Source organism: Tyto alba, unplaced genomic scaffold (assembly GCF_018691265.1).
Source record: "Tyto alba isolate M040663 unplaced genomic scaffold, T.alba_DEE_v4.0 Super-Scaffold_14, whole genome shotgun sequence".
In the NCBI taxonomy this organism is placed as follows: domain Eukaryota; kingdom Metazoa; phylum Chordata; class Aves; order Strigiformes; family Tytonidae; genus Tyto; species Tyto alba.
This window is the reverse complement of record NW_024881276.1, coordinates 25,078,029-25,099,237: the sequence shown is the minus strand read 5'-3', so window position 1 is coordinate 25,099,237 and position 21,209 is coordinate 25,078,029. Positions and strand designations below refer to the sequence as shown.

The window sequence follows — 21,209 nt, the reverse complement described above, 5'->3', positions numbered from 1 at the left end:
CCACAAAATTGTGTTATGGCTTCCCTGAAGCATGAAGTTTCAATTGTTGTCTCTTCTTTTGTCTAAGATGCCTCTTTTGTATAAGATGCCTCTTTTCCTTTCAAGGAAGAGCATGTCATAGGAAAATGGAAAGTTCAGTTCTAAGATCTGTTGAAAGAAAAGTGAGAAGTTTCAGTGCTAGCTCCTGGACAGATTTTAGCAACTTGCTCTGAGATGTAGGAAGTCTTAGCATTCTAGGTATATCTTTACTTTTAGTGCAGATTCATCTTCCAGTCAGAAGAGGCAGTTGTCTTTGGACTGAAACTTACATGGACAGGTTCCTCCATGTCTAAGAAGTTGTTCAGCATGAGTGATTGCAGATAATTTTTAGAGTTTTCACAGATTACATTATGTTTTAAGACATGCAGTACTTAACACTTCTTTATAGCTTACTGTTAACCGAGCCACTGCAGAAACATCATGTTGCTTCAGGGTGGTTCCTACCTCTTGTATAGCTCTTTTTCAAAGTAAACTCTTCCCACATATGGGTGGCTTTTTACATTTTCCGACATTCATAGGACAATAGGATGATACAGGTTGGATTACAAATTCAGGAAGGTCTGCAGTCCAACCTCCTCCAAAAAGTAGGGTCAGCTGTGAAGACAGAGCAGGATACTTACGGCTTTATCAAGTCTAGAAACAGTACAAAACAAGGGGTGTTAAATATACTCTCACTTTTATATTTGAACAGGACACTGCCTTTTTTGAAGATTCCTGAGTTTTTTGTTTCGTTTGGGGTAAGGATATTTGGTTCAGTACCCTCTTCTCAAAGACTATCCTACCAAATTTTCAGTTGTGTCAGGAAAAGTTGTAGAGGTGGTGAAGCCAGCTGATGTCATTTGAATATTCTTCACTGAACAAGCCATGCTTTTGCATTTCTGAAAAGTGTTCTTACTATTATAATGTGCAGAACTGTCTCATGAACCTCTAGTCACACCTTTCCTAGCTATGTCTCATAGCTGGGGACTCAAAATAGGGGAGAGTTTATCAAATCAAAACAAATTAAAACAAAATGCCTCCTCTCCCAGAGTTTGTGTTCTTCCCCTGAAGACCTAAATTGCCCCAGAAGGATTTGTTCAGGAAGGGAGGTAAGCTGTGAATATACATATTTTAATTGTTTTTTTTGCAAATGAGAAGAGTCATTTGAGTGAGAAGATGACTTGTCAGTATATTGAGATACTTTCATATATGTTGTCCACATATGTATTTGCTATATGCTTATGTTATGTGCCCTGAAATCCATAAAAAAAAATGTGGGTATGTGTTTTAGATAAGCAAAGGTGAGCTGGGGATTATGACTAAGGTAGCGCATAGTGTGTTTTGTGCCCTTTGCACCACATGCTTGAGGCACTGAAAAGACAGGACACAGACACAACCTAAAGCATTTTTAGGGCTAAAGGTGTCTCCAGATTTAATATATGATATGTGTGAATATGCTCTGGGTAGCAGTTTTAACAAGTACTGGAAGTTTTTCAATAATTTTTCTTCCTCTGCTTAATAGTTTACTATTATCTTTCTTCACAACAGTTTCAACAATATACATATAACTCATGGTTACTTCAATTTTTGTGCATTTCTCTGAAATGATGCTCCAGGTTTATTTCTGCAGCTAAGAAGGCTGAATCAATTGGGTTATAAAAAAAAATTCGTTGTTCTGTGGCATGTTCTACTCAGTAGCATTACATAACAAAAACATGGTGGTTGTAGATTCTTAAGGTGTGCCTTTTAAGAACATAGGAATGAAATATTACTGCTGCTGTGATCTGTCTGGAAGCATTTCTTTGTATTACCTATGTTCAACATAGGTTCAACCTAAATATTGATGATAGGTTCATCAGCAATACATGGGTGATTTTATCAGGAGTTTTTGACTGTTTTAGTTTCAAGGAAAAAGTGAGCTTCTGCCAACAAATTTAAGTTTGGTCCACCCATGCTGCAAGAGGGCAGAAGCCATATGGCCACAATTAGGGTAGCTGTAAATGAGTAAATAGGTTCTGGTGACAGGCATGTCATATTCACAAAGTTTTGTTTGCCTTCCTAACCACGGTAGCCCAGCTTCCCGTGAGAGTAGTGTGACTGCGTGTGGCTCTGCAGAAACCTGGATAGTGTTACTAATTCTTGGTTTATTGTTAATTTTGACTTTAATTCAATTTTCACTTCAAGTATCAACCACCAATTTGAAACTAAATCTAAGCTGAATAAAGGGCTTTAATTTTTCTTCCAAACAAATTCTGATAATAATATAAATATGGGTAATGATTTAAGTAAAAAAAAAAAACCTCCTGACTGAGCAAAACTAATCACTAATATGGTCAAATACTATGTGCTGAAAGGCATGTTTTTGTTACCTCAGTTTTAGCTAAAGGTTTAAGACATTCACTAGTGTATATGCTTTCTATGGGTCTGCCTCACATGGAGAATTCTCTAAGATTTTTGTCTCTGAAACTTATTAGCTAATTCAATATTACCGACCAATCATTAATAATTCTGAAAGTAGCAGAATATCTTTAAACATAGATGACCTTTGTTTTGTGTTAAAACCTAGTTACGTTTGCATTGTTCAACTTGGTTGTCTCTAAAGGTACTTAAACACAGCTTAAACAGCAACCACTGCTGAGGGCTGTTTTAGAAGATAGCTGTTTTGTATACCTCAGCACTGGGCCACTGCACTTACTATTTCAAAGGCTTTTGGTGTCATAGGTCATAAGAGTTACCAGATATTAATCTGGATAAACTGCCTCAGGTCTACGGCTCAGATTTTTCTGCAGCTGTGCTTTTAAAGATACATGTTTTGTTGGGGTTTTTTTTTTAGCCCCAAGAAGGGATAAGATTTCCTTTTTTGTTATCACTTCATTTTTCTTAGCTCTGGTTTATTTTAATATGCAGTTGTCTACACTGGGTGAGTGTCGTACAACTGGAATACCTTCTACCGAAAAAACAGGGAACAGATCTGTCACTATGAAAGCTAAAGTTGTCATGGTTGAGAGGGGAGTACCCCCAGAAGTTTGCCTGCCTTGATCTCCTTCAGGTGCTTTGAATAAAGGCAACTTCAGCTCCCAGTTGGCTTCTTTAGTTAGAAGTAGTAAGTGGGTTACTTAGTAAGCTATCATATCTGGTCATGGAATTTGGTGCTCTGGCCAGTTAAATGACCCTTCATTTAGGGCAGATTTTTCCAAATAATGCTAAAGTCGAGCTCTGCACTATGTTTCAAAATTATAATGTATTTAGGTTCATAAAACTGAAGGATATTTTTCCTGGAGATCTAGCACAGCAGTACATGTTGGGGATAGCATGCTGTATAAAAAATAAAGTAAGTAATTACTCTGCCAGTGTGTTGCAAACACATTTGAATGTCCTGGATTTCCTACTGCTTCATGAAAATATAGACCATCTGGATTTGGTTTTAGCTTTTGAACTTCTGCCATGACCCTCACAATCACCTAAGCTATTTTTATGCTGTGTGTAATACCATTAGCTATCCAAGCTTACAAGTCTTTTTCTCACAGTAAGCTTGGTAAGTATTCCCATCACGTACATATCTTCTGTTTTAAACATGGATTTGTTATTGGGTTTAGTGTTTTGTATTTAATGGTTTATATTTCAGAAACAGCCTCCTCACTTGAAAACTCTTCCAAGATTTTACCTCAGATTTGTTAATCTTTGACATACACTTGCAGAGGAACTTCAGAGCTCTAGGACTGAAGAACTGTTTGATTAAGCCTTGTTGGACAATATGGCAAACTTTGGGACCTCTTTATTCTAATTTTATAGAAAAATAAAAGCTATTGTGTTATAGTGAGATGGCAGGCCATTTACTGTACCTTTCACCCTCCCTAGCAATCCGTGTGACAAACTTATGCTAAGTCCCAAAAGGGTCGTCTTAATGTATCTCAAATTCATCTGTATACTTTTTTGGTTTTCTTGGGCCAGGGTGTAATGTGAAACTGAACCTGATGTTTCTGATATGTAGCTCAAGGCAACTGTTGCTTAGAAAGCCTATTGCAACCATGCTTTCCAAATAATACGTGTGGATGGGATTACTTTCCTTCATTTTTGGTCTTGTGTGGTATATGACCCAGAGTTGTGTGATGGGGATAAGGATCACATGGACATGCAGGCTCATTCTTTGCTCCATGTACACCTTAACTAGGCTTTATTTTTCTAATGTGTCATGTGACAGAGACAAAGATTACATTGTTACTGTGTTTTGTTTCTCCTGTTTGGTAGTTCATCCAGCAGTGGAAGGGTACAGGTTTTGTATGTAGATGTATTCCTTTCACATTTCAGAAGCATCATGGTCAGAGCTAGAGAACTCTAGTCAGTGCTTAGCAATTAGTATCTCTGCTTAAATTGGATGGTCTTTGTTACTAGAAAATAGTGTTTGCTTAAATATAATGTTAAATATTTTTTAAATTAAGAGTTATTTTGTTTCTAAGGTTTTTTTCTAATTCTCTCCCTAGATGGTAAAAGCAATCCAAGTTCTACGTATCCATCTGCTTGAGCTAGAAAAGGTTAATGAACTTTGCAAAGATTTCTGTAGTCGTTACATTGCCTGCCTGAAGACAAAAATGAACAGTGAAACTCTATTAAGTGGAGAGCCTGGAAGTCCTTATTCACCTGTGCAGTCTCAGGTATGTTTCAAATATAGTCAAGTGTGTTTTTGCTTAGATTTCCTTATGAAATGATAACTACATTTCTATTGCTATTAGTTTGCAGAGTTTCTGCAGTTTCTTTCACTTTCTCAAAATGTGTTATTAAGAGTAGAAAGAGATGTAATTTTTTTTTGTGCACACCTGTGCGCCATTGTCTGATGGACAAATTTGTTGAAATGTGCCAGAACATAGCAACTTTTTTGTCTGTCTTCCTTTTATGAATTTCCCTCAGTTCAGCAAGTGGAGATATTCAGAATATCCTGGATTTGCTGTTTTGTTGAAAGGAGGCTAGGGAACGGAATAAACGAAGGAGAAGGAAAAATATTTCTTGTTAAGAAGGTCTCCTTAGTCTATTCTACTTCATTAAAATATTGAGATGCCTGATACTTTTTACACACACTCTGTATTCTGGAACAATTAGACAATGTCTTATGGATTATAGTTGCAATATTTGAGATGTATGTCATTGCATGTCATCTGGGCTGACTGTGTAGTTATGAACAGTACCCATTCCTATACATGTGAACCTCAGTTTATGTATTGTTGACACTACCTAAATGCAATAACCAATTGCCTTTTTTTGTAGTAAATTGACAACAGTTAATTAACAACAGTTAGTATGTTATGGTTGATGCTTCTGCTGTTAGATGCTGGAAAGCGAGCCCTGCCATCTGAGTACCTACCAGGTACCTAGTCTTAGAGGATGGCCCTTCTCTGGCTTACTAATGTGCTTGATGCTGCATATGCTGAAAAGCCTCAGTGACTTCACTGTCTGGACTCCTTGCTTACATTTTGGTGTCTGGAAGCGTGGAAATGAGAGTCTAAAATCCGACAAAAACAACTTTTAAAAGATGGGGGTTTGTATGTCTGTTACAGTCTTCTGTAGAGACAGGAGGGACTGAGTTTTGCATTTGGTAACAATAGAGATCATTCATACATATTAAGGAATGTGTAAGAGTTTGCATGGTCAGGGCTGAGTAAGAACTATCCTGAGTAGAGTAAAACATATTGGGCATCTTGAATACTTCATACATTATTTTTGAAATTGAAGAAATTAAGGTAATAACTAAAATACTAAAGCTTTGATGCTTGTAATAAGAGAGCATCAAGGGTCCGTTTCATTTGTCCTTTTTTCCATGTGCCTTTGGAAACTGTTTCTCTTAGTATTTATATACCTAGAATAATTTGTCTCCTGAAATTTCTCAAGATAGTTTTACATCTTTTCTAACAGTTGCTTTCATGAGGGTTTTCAAAGGTAATGGTTGGTGATAATGAGAAAGTTAATCTAGGTAATGATGAACCTCTAATGAAGTCTCTTTCTCTTTGAAGTTAATCCTGTGATTAAACTCCAAATGTATTTTTAGAGCCAAAATTACAGAAGTATGCTTTATCTCTATAAAAATAAAATCTAAAAAAAAAAAAAAAAAAAAAGACAAGCAACTAATTGTTTTATTTTTCTAGCAAATTCCAAGTGCCATTGCAGGCACACTCAGTCCCCAAGGGATTATGGTGCCAGCATCAGCATTGCAGCAGGGAAATGTAACTATGGCAACAGTAGCAGGTACGACACAGTAAAGAAAAACTGGCACTTTGCTCTTCGTTTTGGTTTCTTTTATAGTTGTTACAAAAAAGAAATATTTTTTTAAAATGTGTTTTAACTCTAATACTTGGAAAGTTGTTATAATACAGTCAAATGTGTCACTAGTTTCTGAATGTTTGTTTCATATGTGTACCAGGTAGGCATATGTGAGTGGAGGTTCCATATATGTAATATTAAGAGGTCTTTCTGTGCAACAGTACTTTCTGTTAAAAGACATTTCAGAGACTGGGGTGCTTTACTCTTCCTCTCTTTTTTTTTTTTTTTTTTTTTTCCCTTTCAAAAAAATAATTCTGTTTGACAAAAACATGGCATTACCTAAAATATTGTACTTGTTAGCAGTCTCATGCTCATGCTTAATGGAGTTTGGAACCACACCTACAATTCTGTGAAATCTTTGATATCCAATTTCTAATACTTTTGTATGGAAATGACATTTGAACTGAAATACTTTATCTTGCTTTTAAGCAATGTTTTAAAACAAACAAACAAACAGAAAAAAACCCTTGACTACAAATGCAGCTAAGCAATGCAGTATGCTCCTACAGCATATACCTGCAGAGAGGTTATGCCGAGACACAATATGTGCTTTGTGGCTTTGGTGCCTATGGCCCCTTATGCATTCACCAAGATTCTGCCACCTTAGCCGACCCAAACGTCCAGGTGTCACCCAGCTGACTGCCCTAACCACTTGACACACATAGGTGCAGTTTTGGGGTTGTGATACTCATTGGCTGAAGAGTTAGCTCAGTTAAAATGATGAACCATTTTATAGCCTGATAGACATGGCATTTTCCTTTGAAAATAGATTTAGAATGCCTAAAATACAGGGAAACATAATCAAATTTTATACAGATTTTTGTGGATGGAAAAAACTATAATGTAGCATAGAGCACATCTTACATACTTACTAGAAAATAATTGTTGATATATTATCAAAACTGTTTCATTGTCTGCAGTGCCAATGTGGTTTTGTGCTTAAAGAGAATAATATTTGAAGGATTTTTACTTACTTATAATATTTGTTGCTGTTTTGTTTTAAGGGGGGACAGTGTATCAACCAGTCACTGTGGTCACTCCACAAGGTCAAGTGGTGACACAAGCACTGTCGCCTGGGACTATTCGGATCCAGAACTCTCAGGTTTGTTTCCTGGGCTTCACAGAATAGTATTCTGAATTCAGATAAATATCACTGGTTTTAAGAGTTGTGGTTTCAATTTGACACACTGCCAGAATGAGTTCTGTGTACACACACATAGTAACGAATATAAAATTAATGCAAGCACTGCTATAGGAGTTACGGGTTGCATAATGTGCCATAAGGTCTCAGACAGATTTCCCTTGCCACGACAGGTCATCATAGTTTCTACCTGGTAAATATCTTTTTTTACTGTTGGCAGAAAAGTATAGGTACGTGGATTTACAAAAAAAAATTTAAAAATAAAAAGATACCTCACCCCCAAAAACCCCACCAAACCAAACCAAAAACCCTTCTGAATGAAATAGACAGTTTTTCAATTAATAAACCATTTCTAATTATTGAATTAGGTTTATGGCTGGATAGATTACTATATTGCATTATGGTGCCACACTGCTGTTGTCAAATTTGGCTTTGTCATGATGGCAACTGCTAGTACTGAGAAACTGTATGTATTTCAAAATTTATGTAGTTGAGAAGCATTTTGCATAAAACCTTCAAAATACTCAGTTGAGACTATGGGAGGTCCTCACATAGGGTATGATATGATGAGCCCAAAAAGAAAAGGGCTGGCACTCTTTTTTGGGGGCAGCTTTTAAGAATTGGATCTAGAGAGCTCAAAGAAACAACTGAGGGAGAGGAAACATGACTAGACCATCTTCAGTTATGGAAAACCTTACTGGCTTTCTCTTGGAGCAGGAGGTGGTAAATCAAATCTTCCAGGAATCTGGAGTCAATTAAAAATGTGAATGAGGAGCTACCACATCCACAGCATAAAATGTGTTGGTAATCACTAACTCACTGTCTTGTTTTCTTCCTTCTTCTGACCTTCCAACTGAAAAAGTATGCCTAGAGTATGCTTATCTTCTTTTCATTGGCAGCAGCATATATGTAGTTGCCCATATTCTTCCCTAGAATCCATGCAGTTCTGTCCTCAGATACTTTTCAGAAAGAACTGTGTTCTCCTACTCTCCTAGACTGAAGTGTTTTTGAAGAAAAATGCTTTTTACACCTCTGATGAAAAAAATAAAATACTGAGTGGAAAATTATGCCTATAGCCTATAAACAGAAAAAGGACTTGACCTTATATATATATATATATATATATGTATGTATATATATATCTGTGGCTACTCTTCATGTTGCTAGGAATCTCCAAACCCACCTGTGCATAGGTTTGGACCCTGTATTCCTTGTCACCCATAGGAAATCCTTCTTCAAATTCTTCTTTTTCAGTGTTTCAGAATGCTGTGGAGGTAGGGGAAAAGTACTGGGGGAGAGCTATTGAAAGTTCATTATAAAGCCTCCATATACAAGCAGATTATTTAGAATGTAAAACATTATTTTGGAAATAAAAGTATGCTCCAAATGTTTTTTTGTAATTTGATAGCTTAAACCTCGTTTTAAAACTTGTTTCATACAGGACATAGACATAATGACTGGCTTGAAGAAATTGTTCCATATTGTCTGAAAAAAATGATTTAGAAGTATTTCAGTTGTAATTGTCTGAAATATAATGTCATATGCAATTTTTACGCTGTTCCTTCTTATCTCTGCTTAAGCATTTAAGAACATATTCCCTAATGCTCTGATAACTGATGTGCAAATGATCTGATATATTCATAGGAAGTGAAAATGAAAGCAAAAGTAAGAAAGAAATATGAATCTTTGGGAAAATAGTAAGAGTGTTATAAGGTGAATTAAGGGTTCTGCCATATATATCTTCTTGCTCTTTGAGAATTTAGATGCATTAATTTAGCAGGACCTTTAGGATCTTTGTTTGCAACTCTAGCACAATAATTAATTTTACTTTTAAGTCCTTCATTTAAGTCTTAAATCAGTACTGGTTTACAGTTTCCATAGTTGTTAATGTTTGTACATAGTATATTCAGAATTGTGGTTTTCAATTGCTCTTCACAATGTGCAAATGACTACATAGAGTGACGAGGCAATTGAATCCCTAGGGTAGTGTAGATAAGTACAGAGGATCATTAGCCTGAGGTACTACACAGGTGAATTTTATTCTAATTTACAGTAAATCAGCATTTGGCTATTGTTACAAGATCACATACACAGCCTGATAACAGCTGTAATTCTTAAAACAGAAGTTACGTGAAATGTGAAAACTGATATAACATCTTCCCTGGATAAAGACATTTTGGAATGCAATTGTAAGAAAGCTGCTATTTTAAGTCTTCCCTAGAAAATAAAGTAGCTTTTTATAATCAGCATGCCTCAAGCCTGATTTCTTTTAAATCCTACTATAAATTAGTTATTCATACATTGATACAGAATACTGCTATTACTATGTTTAACTGCCTTATTTCTTCTAAAATTATATGTGCAGCTTCAGTTGCAGTTAAACCAAGATCTCGGCATCTTGCATCAAGATGATGGTTCATCAAAAAATAAAAGAGGAGTTCTTCCCAAGCATGCTACAAATGTGATGAGATCTTGGCTTTTTCAGCACATAGGGGTAAGGACTGAACATGATCAGGAGTCACAGGTTTTTATGTAACTCTTTTATGTGGTCTCTTATGATTTTGCTTCATGAAGAAGGTGAATTTATGCTGTTGTCATTTGTGTAATGTCAGTTCAGTTTTCCCTGAAGTCATCTGGAGTAGTTCCACAGTTGAATGTCAGTTGACTTTAATAAGTAAGTTACATTTGTACCTCATGATCTCAATACACATTGTTAAAAGGGATCTTTCTTCATTTCATTGTGTTGAGAGCTTAACGCTCTATATGGTTCATGGCACAAGAGAAAATAGTTCCATCTCTGTTTTGGTTTTTTGTTTGGTTGGTTGTTTTTTTTTTTGTAGAGGAGATTTTAAAATCTTCTGACTTGATCAGCTTTTCTAACAATCCTTCTAATGCGGACCAAGTGCATTACTATCTACTTGTGCTTTCAACAGAATGTCTTTCCTTTGCATAAATACTTACCCTGAGATGGGTCTCAAGTTATATCACAATGTTTAGTTGATTGATATTCTGTCTTTTACAACTATTTCACAGCAGAGAAATGATACAGGGAACCTGTGTGTATGCTTCTTATATTATGTACGCTGTCTTCATCCATTTAGTTCAGAGTAGCTTTATTTAACTAGAAAATGCAAGTCAGTATTCTCATATGACATTGCCTTTAGACAGCATAACTAATCAGATCTTATCACATGCTGTGTTGCCCAGGGATCATGCTGTTTAATAAAGACTGTCAGCCATGAGAAGCTTTTTCTTCTGAATTACACATCAGTAGTTTAATGGTATCACATACACTTTTAAGGATAAAATCAGTTTTGTGTAGTAAAGCACTCTTTGTTAAATGATTTTTATCTATAAAAGTTTGTGAGGTTTCTAAAGTTTGTTTTTTAATGAGTCAGATGGTCTTAATCTAGCAGCTTTAATCAGTTGTAATAAAGGAGTCCTTATTTTTGATGAGGAGATGAAACAAGCTTATGCCTTTTTTGTTTGCTTTTTTGTCCTGTTTAGCATCCATATCCAACAGAGGATGAAAAGAAACAGATTGCAGCACAAACAAATCTGACACTACTCCAGGTTAACAATTGGTAAGAGCAAAAACTCTTACTTAACATCTGTCACTGTTTCCACGTGCTTACAACACAGAGAAATAGTTAAGAGTATAACCTGGACATCTGGAGTTGAACTTGCCGTTTTACATATGTTACAAAATATGTATAAAAATACAAGAATTATGTACTGATACACAAGCGTTTTATTTTTATGGTAAGGTATAATAATACTTGTGACATTTAAATTATTTAAGGACTCCAGAAGCTTTACAACATTAAGGAATTAAATTCTGTTCTATAGCTGAAAGAGATGGGAAGTACTCATATGTCTCTTCTTCAAGTAAAGAAATTGAAGTTTAAAGGCATTTAGTGATCTGAAGCTCAGAAAAGTGTTCTCTGATAATCACGGTTGAAACTGCTCAAGAAGTTACTGTCAACAGATATTCATTCTGCTCTTGTATCAAAGGATGGTATCCTTTGAGCAGTGATGTCCCAATGGCAAGTGTCAGTACCTCAACTCCTCTAGTTCATGCTTCAACATGTTTTAACATGTCTTATCTTCACTAGAGGTTTAAGATAATACACCTGCCCCTGCAGAAGAGAGCAGTGAGGGTGTTGACATGCATCCTATCCTGCTTGTGGTGTTAGTTCCTAAAATTATTGCAGCTAAGTACAACAGGGATCTTCCTCAGATTTCAAAGATGACACTGGCTGCATGGCTGCAGAGGGGTCCAGTGGGGAAACACTCAAGTTAGTGGCAGTATACTGGTTCCAGAAGTGGAACAGTGTAACTATGCTCATGTGGCACAGTAGTAATGAAGCTCTGTGGTGCTGGGATCAGACTAATGTCTCTGCAAAGCATTGCATTACACCATGTGGACCTGCCAGCTGGACCCTGCTTCTTTCCATTACAGGTAAAGATGGGTCCTGGATGTGTTTTGTCAGATTTAGCAAGGGATGCTGTCCTCAGTCACAGCTCCTTGCCACCGCTAGCTAGGTTGATATTGATTCAGTTAACTGCGGGTAGCTAAGTGAGATGTGGTTTAGATATTTTCTTGTTCACTAGCAGAAAGGGGAAGGGCAACAACTAGCATGCAAAATAAACAAGTGAAAATTGGGGAACAAAAAGGAATTGGGAAAGATCTGAAAAATGTGTTTGCTGTTGTCTCCTGGATCAGGAACCGGACCTTGGAAAGCCAAGGATCCTATAAAATAAGTAATGTGGGAGCTTAAGGAAGTAAATGAAACCAGACCAAACAAACTAGGTTAGGCAGGGGCTAGATTTTAGGTGAACCCTAATGAGAGGAGCATCGGCTTTCTGAGCTGTGCTGTCGGCAAGTTTTCTGGTGCTCAGTTTTTAATAAGATCTTGAAATGTACGTCTGTCATGCTGTCTGGAGAATTTCCCCTTCTGAGGTGGGGGGAAAAAAACGCTGCTAGCAAAATGATAGAAGTACTTTCTTAGCTAGTTTGACAAAATCAAATGATGCCAGTAACCTAGGAGCAGTTTTACATATCAAAAAGAATGTCAAGCCAAGCTGGTAGGGAAAATATTTTATATTCCCAATTGTTTTTTTTCCTGCTGCATACTTTGTGAACCTGAGAGAGAAAATTTACAGCCAACTGGCCATAAGTACTTCTTGCCTTTGATTGTGTTTAGGTTTATCAATGCTAGAAGGCGAATTCTTCAGCCAATGCTGGATTCCAGTTGTTCTGAAACTCCAAAAACAAAGAAGAAAACAGCTCAGAACCGACCGGTTCAGAGGTTCTGGCCTGACTCCATTGCCTCAGGAGTTGCTCAGCAGCAATCTAATGAGCTCACGATGTCAGATGGTAAGGAGAACTGGCTAAACCACAGATAATAAAGTTAATTCCTCTGTGATGGGGCAATGAAGGGTTTGATGCTTTGGGGGAGAGGGAGGAAAACTTCTTGATTTTTCTGTACAAATGTGGTTTTGATCTGGAAAAAACACAGAAATGTGTCAATTCTTCCCTCTTCAAAAATGTTCTGTGTTGTGGGGATTATTTTATAGGAATTCAGGTTGAGAAACTGTTGCTTTTGTTTCAAAAATTGTGAACCAAAAGAGCAAAGGTTAGATGTGCAACTAAGTTAACCTGATATGTGTATACAGGCCAGTAGCATTCTGCTTGATTAGCAGTATTGGACTGCAATTTCAGTTTCATGACTCCCCATCCTGTTCGCATTCCTTTCACTATTGCTGGAGGGACTGAGCATCTGCAGTTCTATATATATCTCGTTTCAAGGTGAACATCGAGAAGCAGAAAAATGTAATAGAGCCTCCAGAGACTTTGACTGAATTAACTTCCTTAGCGTTAGATCAAATAAATAGACTTAATTTAAGAAAGGTAAATAACTGCTTTAATCTCAGGACCATCTTTTCTGTCCTGCTGCCTGCTGGTTTCTTGTTTTCCAGTCTGTAGCAACTTTTCCCTCAGCCTCCACTGGTTCTGACAGCAGCTTTATCCATTCAAGTCACCTTGAATCTCTGTGAACATTCCCGTTTATCTGCAAGGAATTGAGCTGGAATACTTTGCAGAAATGGCCTTGTGATGACTTTATTGGAGAATTGCTGTAATGGGTGTCCATAACACAGTCAAGTTTAAGATTCCTGGCCAACTTAATTCTGTCATTTTCTTATATTTAAGTGTTTGACAACCTATGTAGCTTTTATTTTCATTTAAGTTTTCTCCCTGTTGATTACAAACCAACTCTGTTATATATAAATATGTATTACTTAAGATTAGAAACCAAGAAAGATGCTAAAGTGCTATGATTGTGCTTCTCCAGGTGCTGTTGTAACAATTACAGCTCCAGTCAACATGAATGTAGACAGTCTCCAGTCTTTGTCATCTGATGGTGCTACTTTGGCTGTTCAGCAAGTTATGATGGCAGGGCAAAGTGAGGATGAGTCTGTAGACAGCGGTGAAGATGATGGAGGAGATCTCTCAACAACAAATATCAGTGGGCTGGTCTTGGATAACAGCGATTCTCTGCAGTAGGAAGCAAGAGAGTGTGAGAAAATGTTTAGAAAAAAAAATGGACTGACTGACTGTTTTTATAGTTTGCACAGCAAACATTTTACACAAGTTTTATTTCTAATATGTTTTATATGTAGATATAGAAGGGTGCACTTTTTTGTATTTCATAGTAAGCTTAAAGAGTGTTTTTGCAGGTGCAGCAACTTCTTTCAAATGTGTTGTTTTTTCATTTCTTTTTCTTATTTCAGAAAATTATATCTAGTAATATAAAGAACCACATAAGCACCCCTTTGTTCTATGAATTGGAAGAGCTGCAATTTCTAAAGAATTATGCAGTTTCAATTAGTGCTGTTATTTAACACAGCTCTTGATGGGCAGGTGATGTAAATTTAAAGCATGTGACACTAGTGTGTGGAACTTGATCATTAAGTTAGATGCATATATTTGAAAGATGCTTCTGCACCTTAAAAACTGCTAGTCTGAGGTGGACAGCAACACACATAAAAAGAAGATGTTGATGTGTGATTCAGTAGCGAATGTATGGCAATTTAAATAAGTTTAGTTTCTCTCATAGTCTGTGAGCCTGTTTATCATTTGCTATAAAAACTCCTATTTTTACCTTGCCGGGGTTATTGGATAAAAAATATTTTTATAAATTCACTAGGCATTGGGATGACGACTGTATTAAGCAGGAGGGGTAAAAAAAAAAAAAAAAAAGAGAATTTCCAGAGGGGAAAAATAAATGTTTAGTATTCTTATTTGGAAGGTCTGAAAACTGACCAAATTTAATAAACAAGCCTATGCTAGCATTCTATGATTCTCAGCTATCCCACAGTGATATACTATATTTGATAATAGCATAAGGGCCCACTGTTCGATGGGATTTTGATATTGTCAAACATTGATTTATATTATGTGTAAACTAATATTCAAATTACATTAACTCTGTATCTAGACTTGTATCTGAGGATATTTGCTAAATGACTATTCAGGTAAGTAAATTCAAATACCCACAACTTTTCCAGTTATTAGAGAAATTTAACAGTTTATAGTTTGTACAACTGAATCCGAAAAATGAAAAGTTGCCTACTATACAGTCAGGAATTCTGCTATCACTCTGCTATTTTATTGCATTTGCAATATTCTCCCCTAATGCAAAAAGAAATACAACTTACGGATTTATATAAAGTTTCTTTAAATCTAGAGTTCACTACCAGAATATATAGCAGGCTATATTAGAGTAGCAAATCCTTGTGTGTCATTTAAAAACTAAGAGCTAGTGATGAAAACTGTTTTGGTTTGGTTTTTTTTTTTTTTTGTGGTAACAGTTCATTTGGTTTTTTTCCCAAAGTTTAGAGTCTGTGTCTGTCTATCCATGAGCACTTACTTTTGAAACTTTGTAGTTCCTGTTGTTAAGTACAAATAACAGACTCCGAGAGGCTCATGGTATGATCAACATCCTCTTTCCCCCCTGTCCATTTGTCACAATGTTGGGTGAGATCAAAGCCAGAACTTCCTTCTGATTTAGACCAAATTTAGTTGCATTTTTAATGTGACAGGGAAAAAAACATCAGCTTTTGGAATCTTTAGACACTGTATTTGAACAAAGCCCTTTGACATATGCAAATATTTAATTAAATACTTAATTTCTGCTTCATAAAACACTCAGACATGTGCTTAGGTCCCACTGATTTCAGTAGGATTAATGCATGTACTTTTTGACGAACAGTTGGAAGCTGGTCTTTAAAGATTGTTTTCCAAGGCAGGTATAAGTTGGTATGAAGAAAAACTTCAGAAAGAAATGTCAGTAGCATTGGCATACATACATGGAGAATAATACTAGTTTTCACTCACTAGTAGCTGTTTTGAAAAATTGGCACTGGGTTTTACTCAACACAGATGATGTTTCTGCTATGGTTTTTGCTTATTCCTGGATGAGGATCTTGCTTCTTAGTTCAAATGCTGTAATGATCTACTTCAGCTGGAGTGGTAATTTCTAAAGAATTTGTTTTCTTCTGACTTCTCTGTTTTGCCACTAACGTGGCATGTTTGTTAAAAAGCATAGTAAGTGAATAATGAAAGATTTAATTAGGAAGGCTTTGACATGGCATAGCTATCTCGAAGGCTATTGTCGAATCCAGTTTGACCTCAAAACACGTAAAGACAGCTATCATGTACAGATCATGCTTCTTTGGAAACATTCAACCTACTGTTCCTACAAAGGACACCCAAGATTAATAGAACTGAGACAGATTCTGTATTTTTTTAGTTGGTTTTGATTTAACTCCATAAGTGCTTCATCACCCCCACAGTTCCCGTTATAGTAGGTTATATTTGTGTTTTTTGGGGGGTTTTTATTCAGCTACCATTGTTCACATTTAATAGTGAGTTAATCCTTGTACTTCTAGCACGTAGGCAGATTAATTGTCTGCTCCTTCAGTGTGTGCAGACCTATGGACAAATACGTGCTTTTCCAAATCGGCCTGTGTTGGAGGAACAGGCCTTTTCTCGCTATCTCCTTTCCCTTCCTGACCAGTTGATGCTGCCTCAGATATACCAGCAAAGCTTGCCCCAGCCTGATTCAAGGTAGTCTCGGAAGCAGCTCAGCCAGCAGATCTGTTGGGGTAGCAAGTAGCCAGCAGTGAAGGGAAGGGTAAACCAAAGTGGGCAAAACTTCTGTGGTTTGGAGATAATGTGGCAGTGAGCATTTGCCCACACTTCAGAACTAAGAGAATGGAGATCTTAAAAAGAGAAAGGGTATTTAAACAATATATATACACCTGGCTGGAAGAGGGTTCAGGAATAAGTAGTTTATGTGTCACTTGGAACTCAGTTGGAAATAACCTGGCATTGGGGTTTGCAAATTTATGAAAGTTTGTTTTTCATAAAGGAATTGTTAATTGGTTAGATTTTTTATTCCCTTACCTTACCTGCAGCAGGTTTTATTCTTCTGAAACATTTGCAACATTGTCTTCATCTAGTTTATCAATACCTGGAAAGTGAAGTTGACAGAATTTACTGTGAAAGGGGGAATATGGAATAGTTTTCCTGTCAAATTAGAAACCTAAAAACATAGGGTCCTGATTTCCTAAAACTGAAAAGTCTTTACCAATGTAATCAAAGGTATTGCTTATCTTATGGAACTCAACCCTTGTCTTTTAATTCACTGAAAATTCTGTAGTGGGTATGAACTGCACAGAAGTGCTTGTTCTTTTCCCAATTTAAAAACAAAAAAAAAAAAAAAAAAGAAAAAAGTAGCATCCTTTGTGTTTTACCACGTAAGAAAGATTGCTGGTTTCAGCAAAGCATCGCTATTCAGGAAGGTACGTGTTTACATTAGTTAAGAAAGTCTTTATAGGGAACCTAACTTTAAACACATGTGTCATTCTCCCCCACCCCCAATTAAAGTCGAATTCATATGCAACAGAACTAATTTGTTTTTAAAATCAAAGTAATTTTTCTGCAATGATGATTATTGAAACTTTTAATTCTTTTTCAGCCTAATCTAGATCATTAACCCAGAACAGGGTTCTCAGTCCAGTTTTTCCAAGTTTTCTATAACAAGCAAGGCAATTTCCTGTTGTTCTGTAACTTTAGAAACATCGGATTTTAGTAAATCAATTCTAAATTGATCGGGATATATTTTTAAATGTCTGTTACAAAGAAATAGTCATGTTGGAAAACATTTAGAATTGACAAGCATGGCTCTGGCTCTGCAGAGAGTTCCTAGATCTGGATACTGGGTCAAAGTAAAGTCCTGTTGACCTCAAGGAAGCTCCATAAGGCTGCATGTCACACTGCATTTACCTGCAAGATAATTGGTTCCTTATTCTGGTCCCTGATCACTATTAGGAACCTTTTGGAGAGCCCTCTGACTTTATCTTGCTTGCATACCTAGGTTTTCTTCCAGTGGAAACCGGGGTATGGACAGAGGGCTTAGAAGGGCAGCAATTCATGTTGACCTGGTGTGCATCACATGCCATTTTGATGTTCAAAATATGGCCAGAAAGCAGACCTGCACTAAGGAATTAGAGTTCCCAGTTCCTGTGCTTTAAAAGTAGCTTCAGATTTATGGATATTCTAGTGGAGTAGGGCCACAAAGACTTAATGCATGAATAATATATTTGTTTCTGGAAGAATTAGAAGGCAGTTCAGCTTCCTGACTTTATGAACTTGACAGCCCAAAGGATGAAACAAAGCCTTTCCAAGAGGCAATAGTTTCATAAAACCATTAGACTTGTGGCACTTAAAACCAAAACACTCTGGTATTTTGAAAAATTCTAACACATGCATTTAATTGTAATTATGTTGATTTGAGATTTATTTTCTGAAGCTGAGTCATCCTGGGAGAAAAAAAGTATTTGTCTATGCAAGACACAAATGTCAAAAGTATGTGAATTACCCATTTTTAGGTGCTGTATTGTTACTGTCTTTCTGACTTCTGTTACTTTGATCAGTCTTTTAAACCTTTTAGCCTTGTATTCAGCTTAGTTTTTAGAGCTGAAGAGGCAAAATGTAGTTTTAAAATCCTGTTGGAAATGTAACTAACCTGCATTCCCTTATGAAAATCTCGCATGTTAAACAATTAAGTGAAATGTTTTGGTTTCCTAATAATAAATTCAAACTCTCACCACCTCCTAAAAACAGAGCATATCCATGAGAATGCACGTTTAACTGTAGTGTGCAAATGATCATCAGCCTTGTGCTGAATACACTTTGCTTTTTACTGTTCAGTGTAGCTGAACAGCAAAGCGGGTTCGTTTTGCCAAATTCAAACTCAGTGTGGATTCCTTCCACCCCTCCCCCCACACCTCGTCCTTGGCTCACCAAGGTCCTTCAAATAGGTTTTGCATTGTTTAATTTTTAAGTCCTAAAGTAACTTGATCATCCAGTGTAAAGTGTAGTGAAATTGGCACTAATGTGCTTTTAAGTGATCGCCCAAATCTTGTTATTTGTTCGTTCTTGTCATCTGGCAGTATAAAATCTGTTCCTTTTCAGTGACTTAGTTCTTCAGGACCTGTTGAGTGCTCACAGCTGGTTTTGCCAGAGGAAAGCAAGGTGTGAGAAAGCAATGAAATGCCTTACCAACCTTGTAGACTACTATAAAGATACTGACTTCATGTTAATAGAATCCAGTCTTTTCAGGTTGTGACAGAAGTCGCCCATAGATCTTTTTGTGGGTTAGCAACATTTGGTCTATACAACTGACAATCTTTAAAATGTGAACCCTGTAATTTTTTTTTCCTTGGTTGTTAAGGGATTTTGAAGCAACTGACCTATCAAGGGATAAAATTAAAAATCAGAATATGCTTCATGGATGATTTATTTTTACACTACTGTTCTCTGTGAACTGAAAAAGCACATTTTAAGCAAAGCATTTGCATTACTTTAACAGTATTGTTTGGCTGAAAGACAAATATGTTTTCAAGAAGTCTTGAGCATAGTTTCAAACTAGTTAACCAGTTCTTGGCCAGAGACAATTCTTGGCCTTTTAATTTGTTTGGGTTTTCTTGTTTATGCAAATGAAGAAAAATGTTTACTAGTTCTTACCAGTATGGGGATTTTTATTATGCTTTTGTAATGCAGGAGCAGCTTCGATGAAAAAATTAGCAGGTAAATAGTCCATAATGTGTGTGACTTTGGGTTTTTTTTTGTTGTTGTTTCAAAATTGTTAATTAAAATGGCATGGACATCAAACTTTCAATAATGATTCCAAGCATATATAGTAACGGCTTATTTGAAAAGGCTTCCCCTTGTGCAAGTCCCATGTGTTAACTTGCTTAGGCAGATAGATTGTAATGCATTTCTAAAATTACCATGTTCTACTAGATTAGAAATCTTCAGGAAATGAGCAGACTTTTTATTACAAGATAGCAATTCCTCCCTGGCAAGAAACTCAGACTTGTTTCATCCAGTGTGTGTGATCCTTACTCAGCAAAGATGAAGACAGACATGAAGTGCTCTGCAGATAAGATGTACTGCTTACTGCTGAAGCGTTATTTATTCCTGCTCTTGCTTCCCCAGCCTCTGGCACTGTGACATCCAAGTGTGATCCCCAGGCAGTACAGCCCTGAGCGCAGTACGCCTGACTCAAGGGGTTGTGTGTGACTGCTGGCTAGAGCTGGTACAGCCTTGTGATGCTGTGTCAAATTCTGACAGCTCTTTACTTACTGCAGAACATGTCCCCGGGGATTTTAAATCCTGTTTTGTTTTTAAAGGGTTAGTCTGTGATTAACTGAGTAGTATGTGTTCTAGACACAGGAGTATTTAATTACAACATCATATAAGGGTTCGGGTCAGAAGGGACCTTAAAGATCATGAAGTTCCAACCCCCCTGCCATGGGCAGGGACACCTCCCACCAGACCAGGGTGCTCAAAGCCCCGTCCAACCTGGCCTTGAACCCTTCCAGGGAGGGGGCAGCCACAGCTTCTCTGGGCAACCTGTGCCAGTGCCTCAACGCCCTCACAGTGAAGAACTTCTTCCTTATATCTAATCTGAATCATCCCTCTTTCAGTTTAAAGCCGTTAACCCTCATCCTATCACTATGTGCCCTTGTAAAAATGACATTTGGTCATTTCTTTGGCATGAAATGGGTGCCTGAGAATAACTCTCGGTGATGTCATTGAAAATAGTTTTAACTCCATTGCTGGCAGGGAGCAATTTTTTCCTTAATTTGAAAAGAATAAAAACCCAACGAACCAGGAAGAAAAACCCCACAACCTGTACAGCAGATTATTTCACATAAATTATGTGGTGTATTTAAAAAGAACAAAATGACAAACCATCGTTTAGAAGCCCTAGTAAAATTTGAAAGCAATGTGATCATCATAGGTCAGGTTTGGTTTGTCTTCCTGATGCAACTAAGATGTGATCTAGAGCTTATGAAGTAATCAGGGAAAAATCTATGGATATGTATCTTCTCTGTTGGTCTTTGGACTTTTGTGTCACTACTAGCACATGTCAGAAGATTAGGCCCTTGAACCTACTCCTGACCATTATTCCTAACAGAGTTTCTTAAGTTGATCACTGAACCCTAAAGATAAACTGATGCATACACTAAATGTGAATGTGGTAATAAAATTTAATTTAGAGACATTTTTGGTAAGATCCAAGCATTTTTAAAATTTATATTTTTTAATAGTCATGAAAATATGCAGATCATACTTAAACTAGTGATTGACTTGTATGCCATT

At 36.7% G+C, this 21,209-nt stretch overlaps 1 protein-coding gene across 3 annotated transcripts in view; it reads left to right on the top strand.

Annotated features, from left to right (window-relative positions):
* The window catches only part of PKNOX1 (PBX/knotted 1 homeobox 1), a 46,920-nt gene extending 27,268 nt beyond the window's left edge, over positions 1 to 19,652 (top strand). For all 3 annotated transcript variants that reach the window (XM_042788490.1, XM_032994453.2, XM_042788488.1), the window contains 7 exons: positions 4,500 to 4,670; positions 6,153 to 6,252; positions 7,332 to 7,429; positions 9,834 to 9,962; positions 10,976 to 11,052; positions 12,676 to 12,848; positions 13,825 to 19,652. In XM_042788490.1, the coding sequence (XP_042644424.1) occupies positions 4,500 to 4,670; positions 6,153 to 6,252; positions 7,332 to 7,429; positions 9,834 to 9,962; positions 10,976 to 11,052; positions 12,676 to 12,848; positions 13,825 to 14,036 (960 nt within the window). In that variant the 3' untranslated portion in view covers positions 14,037 to 19,652. The remainder of the gene's footprint in view (positions 1 to 4,499; positions 4,671 to 6,152; positions 6,253 to 7,331; positions 7,430 to 9,833; positions 9,963 to 10,975; positions 11,053 to 12,675; positions 12,849 to 13,824) is intronic.
* Positions 19,653 to 21,209: the final 1,557 nt, after the last annotated feature.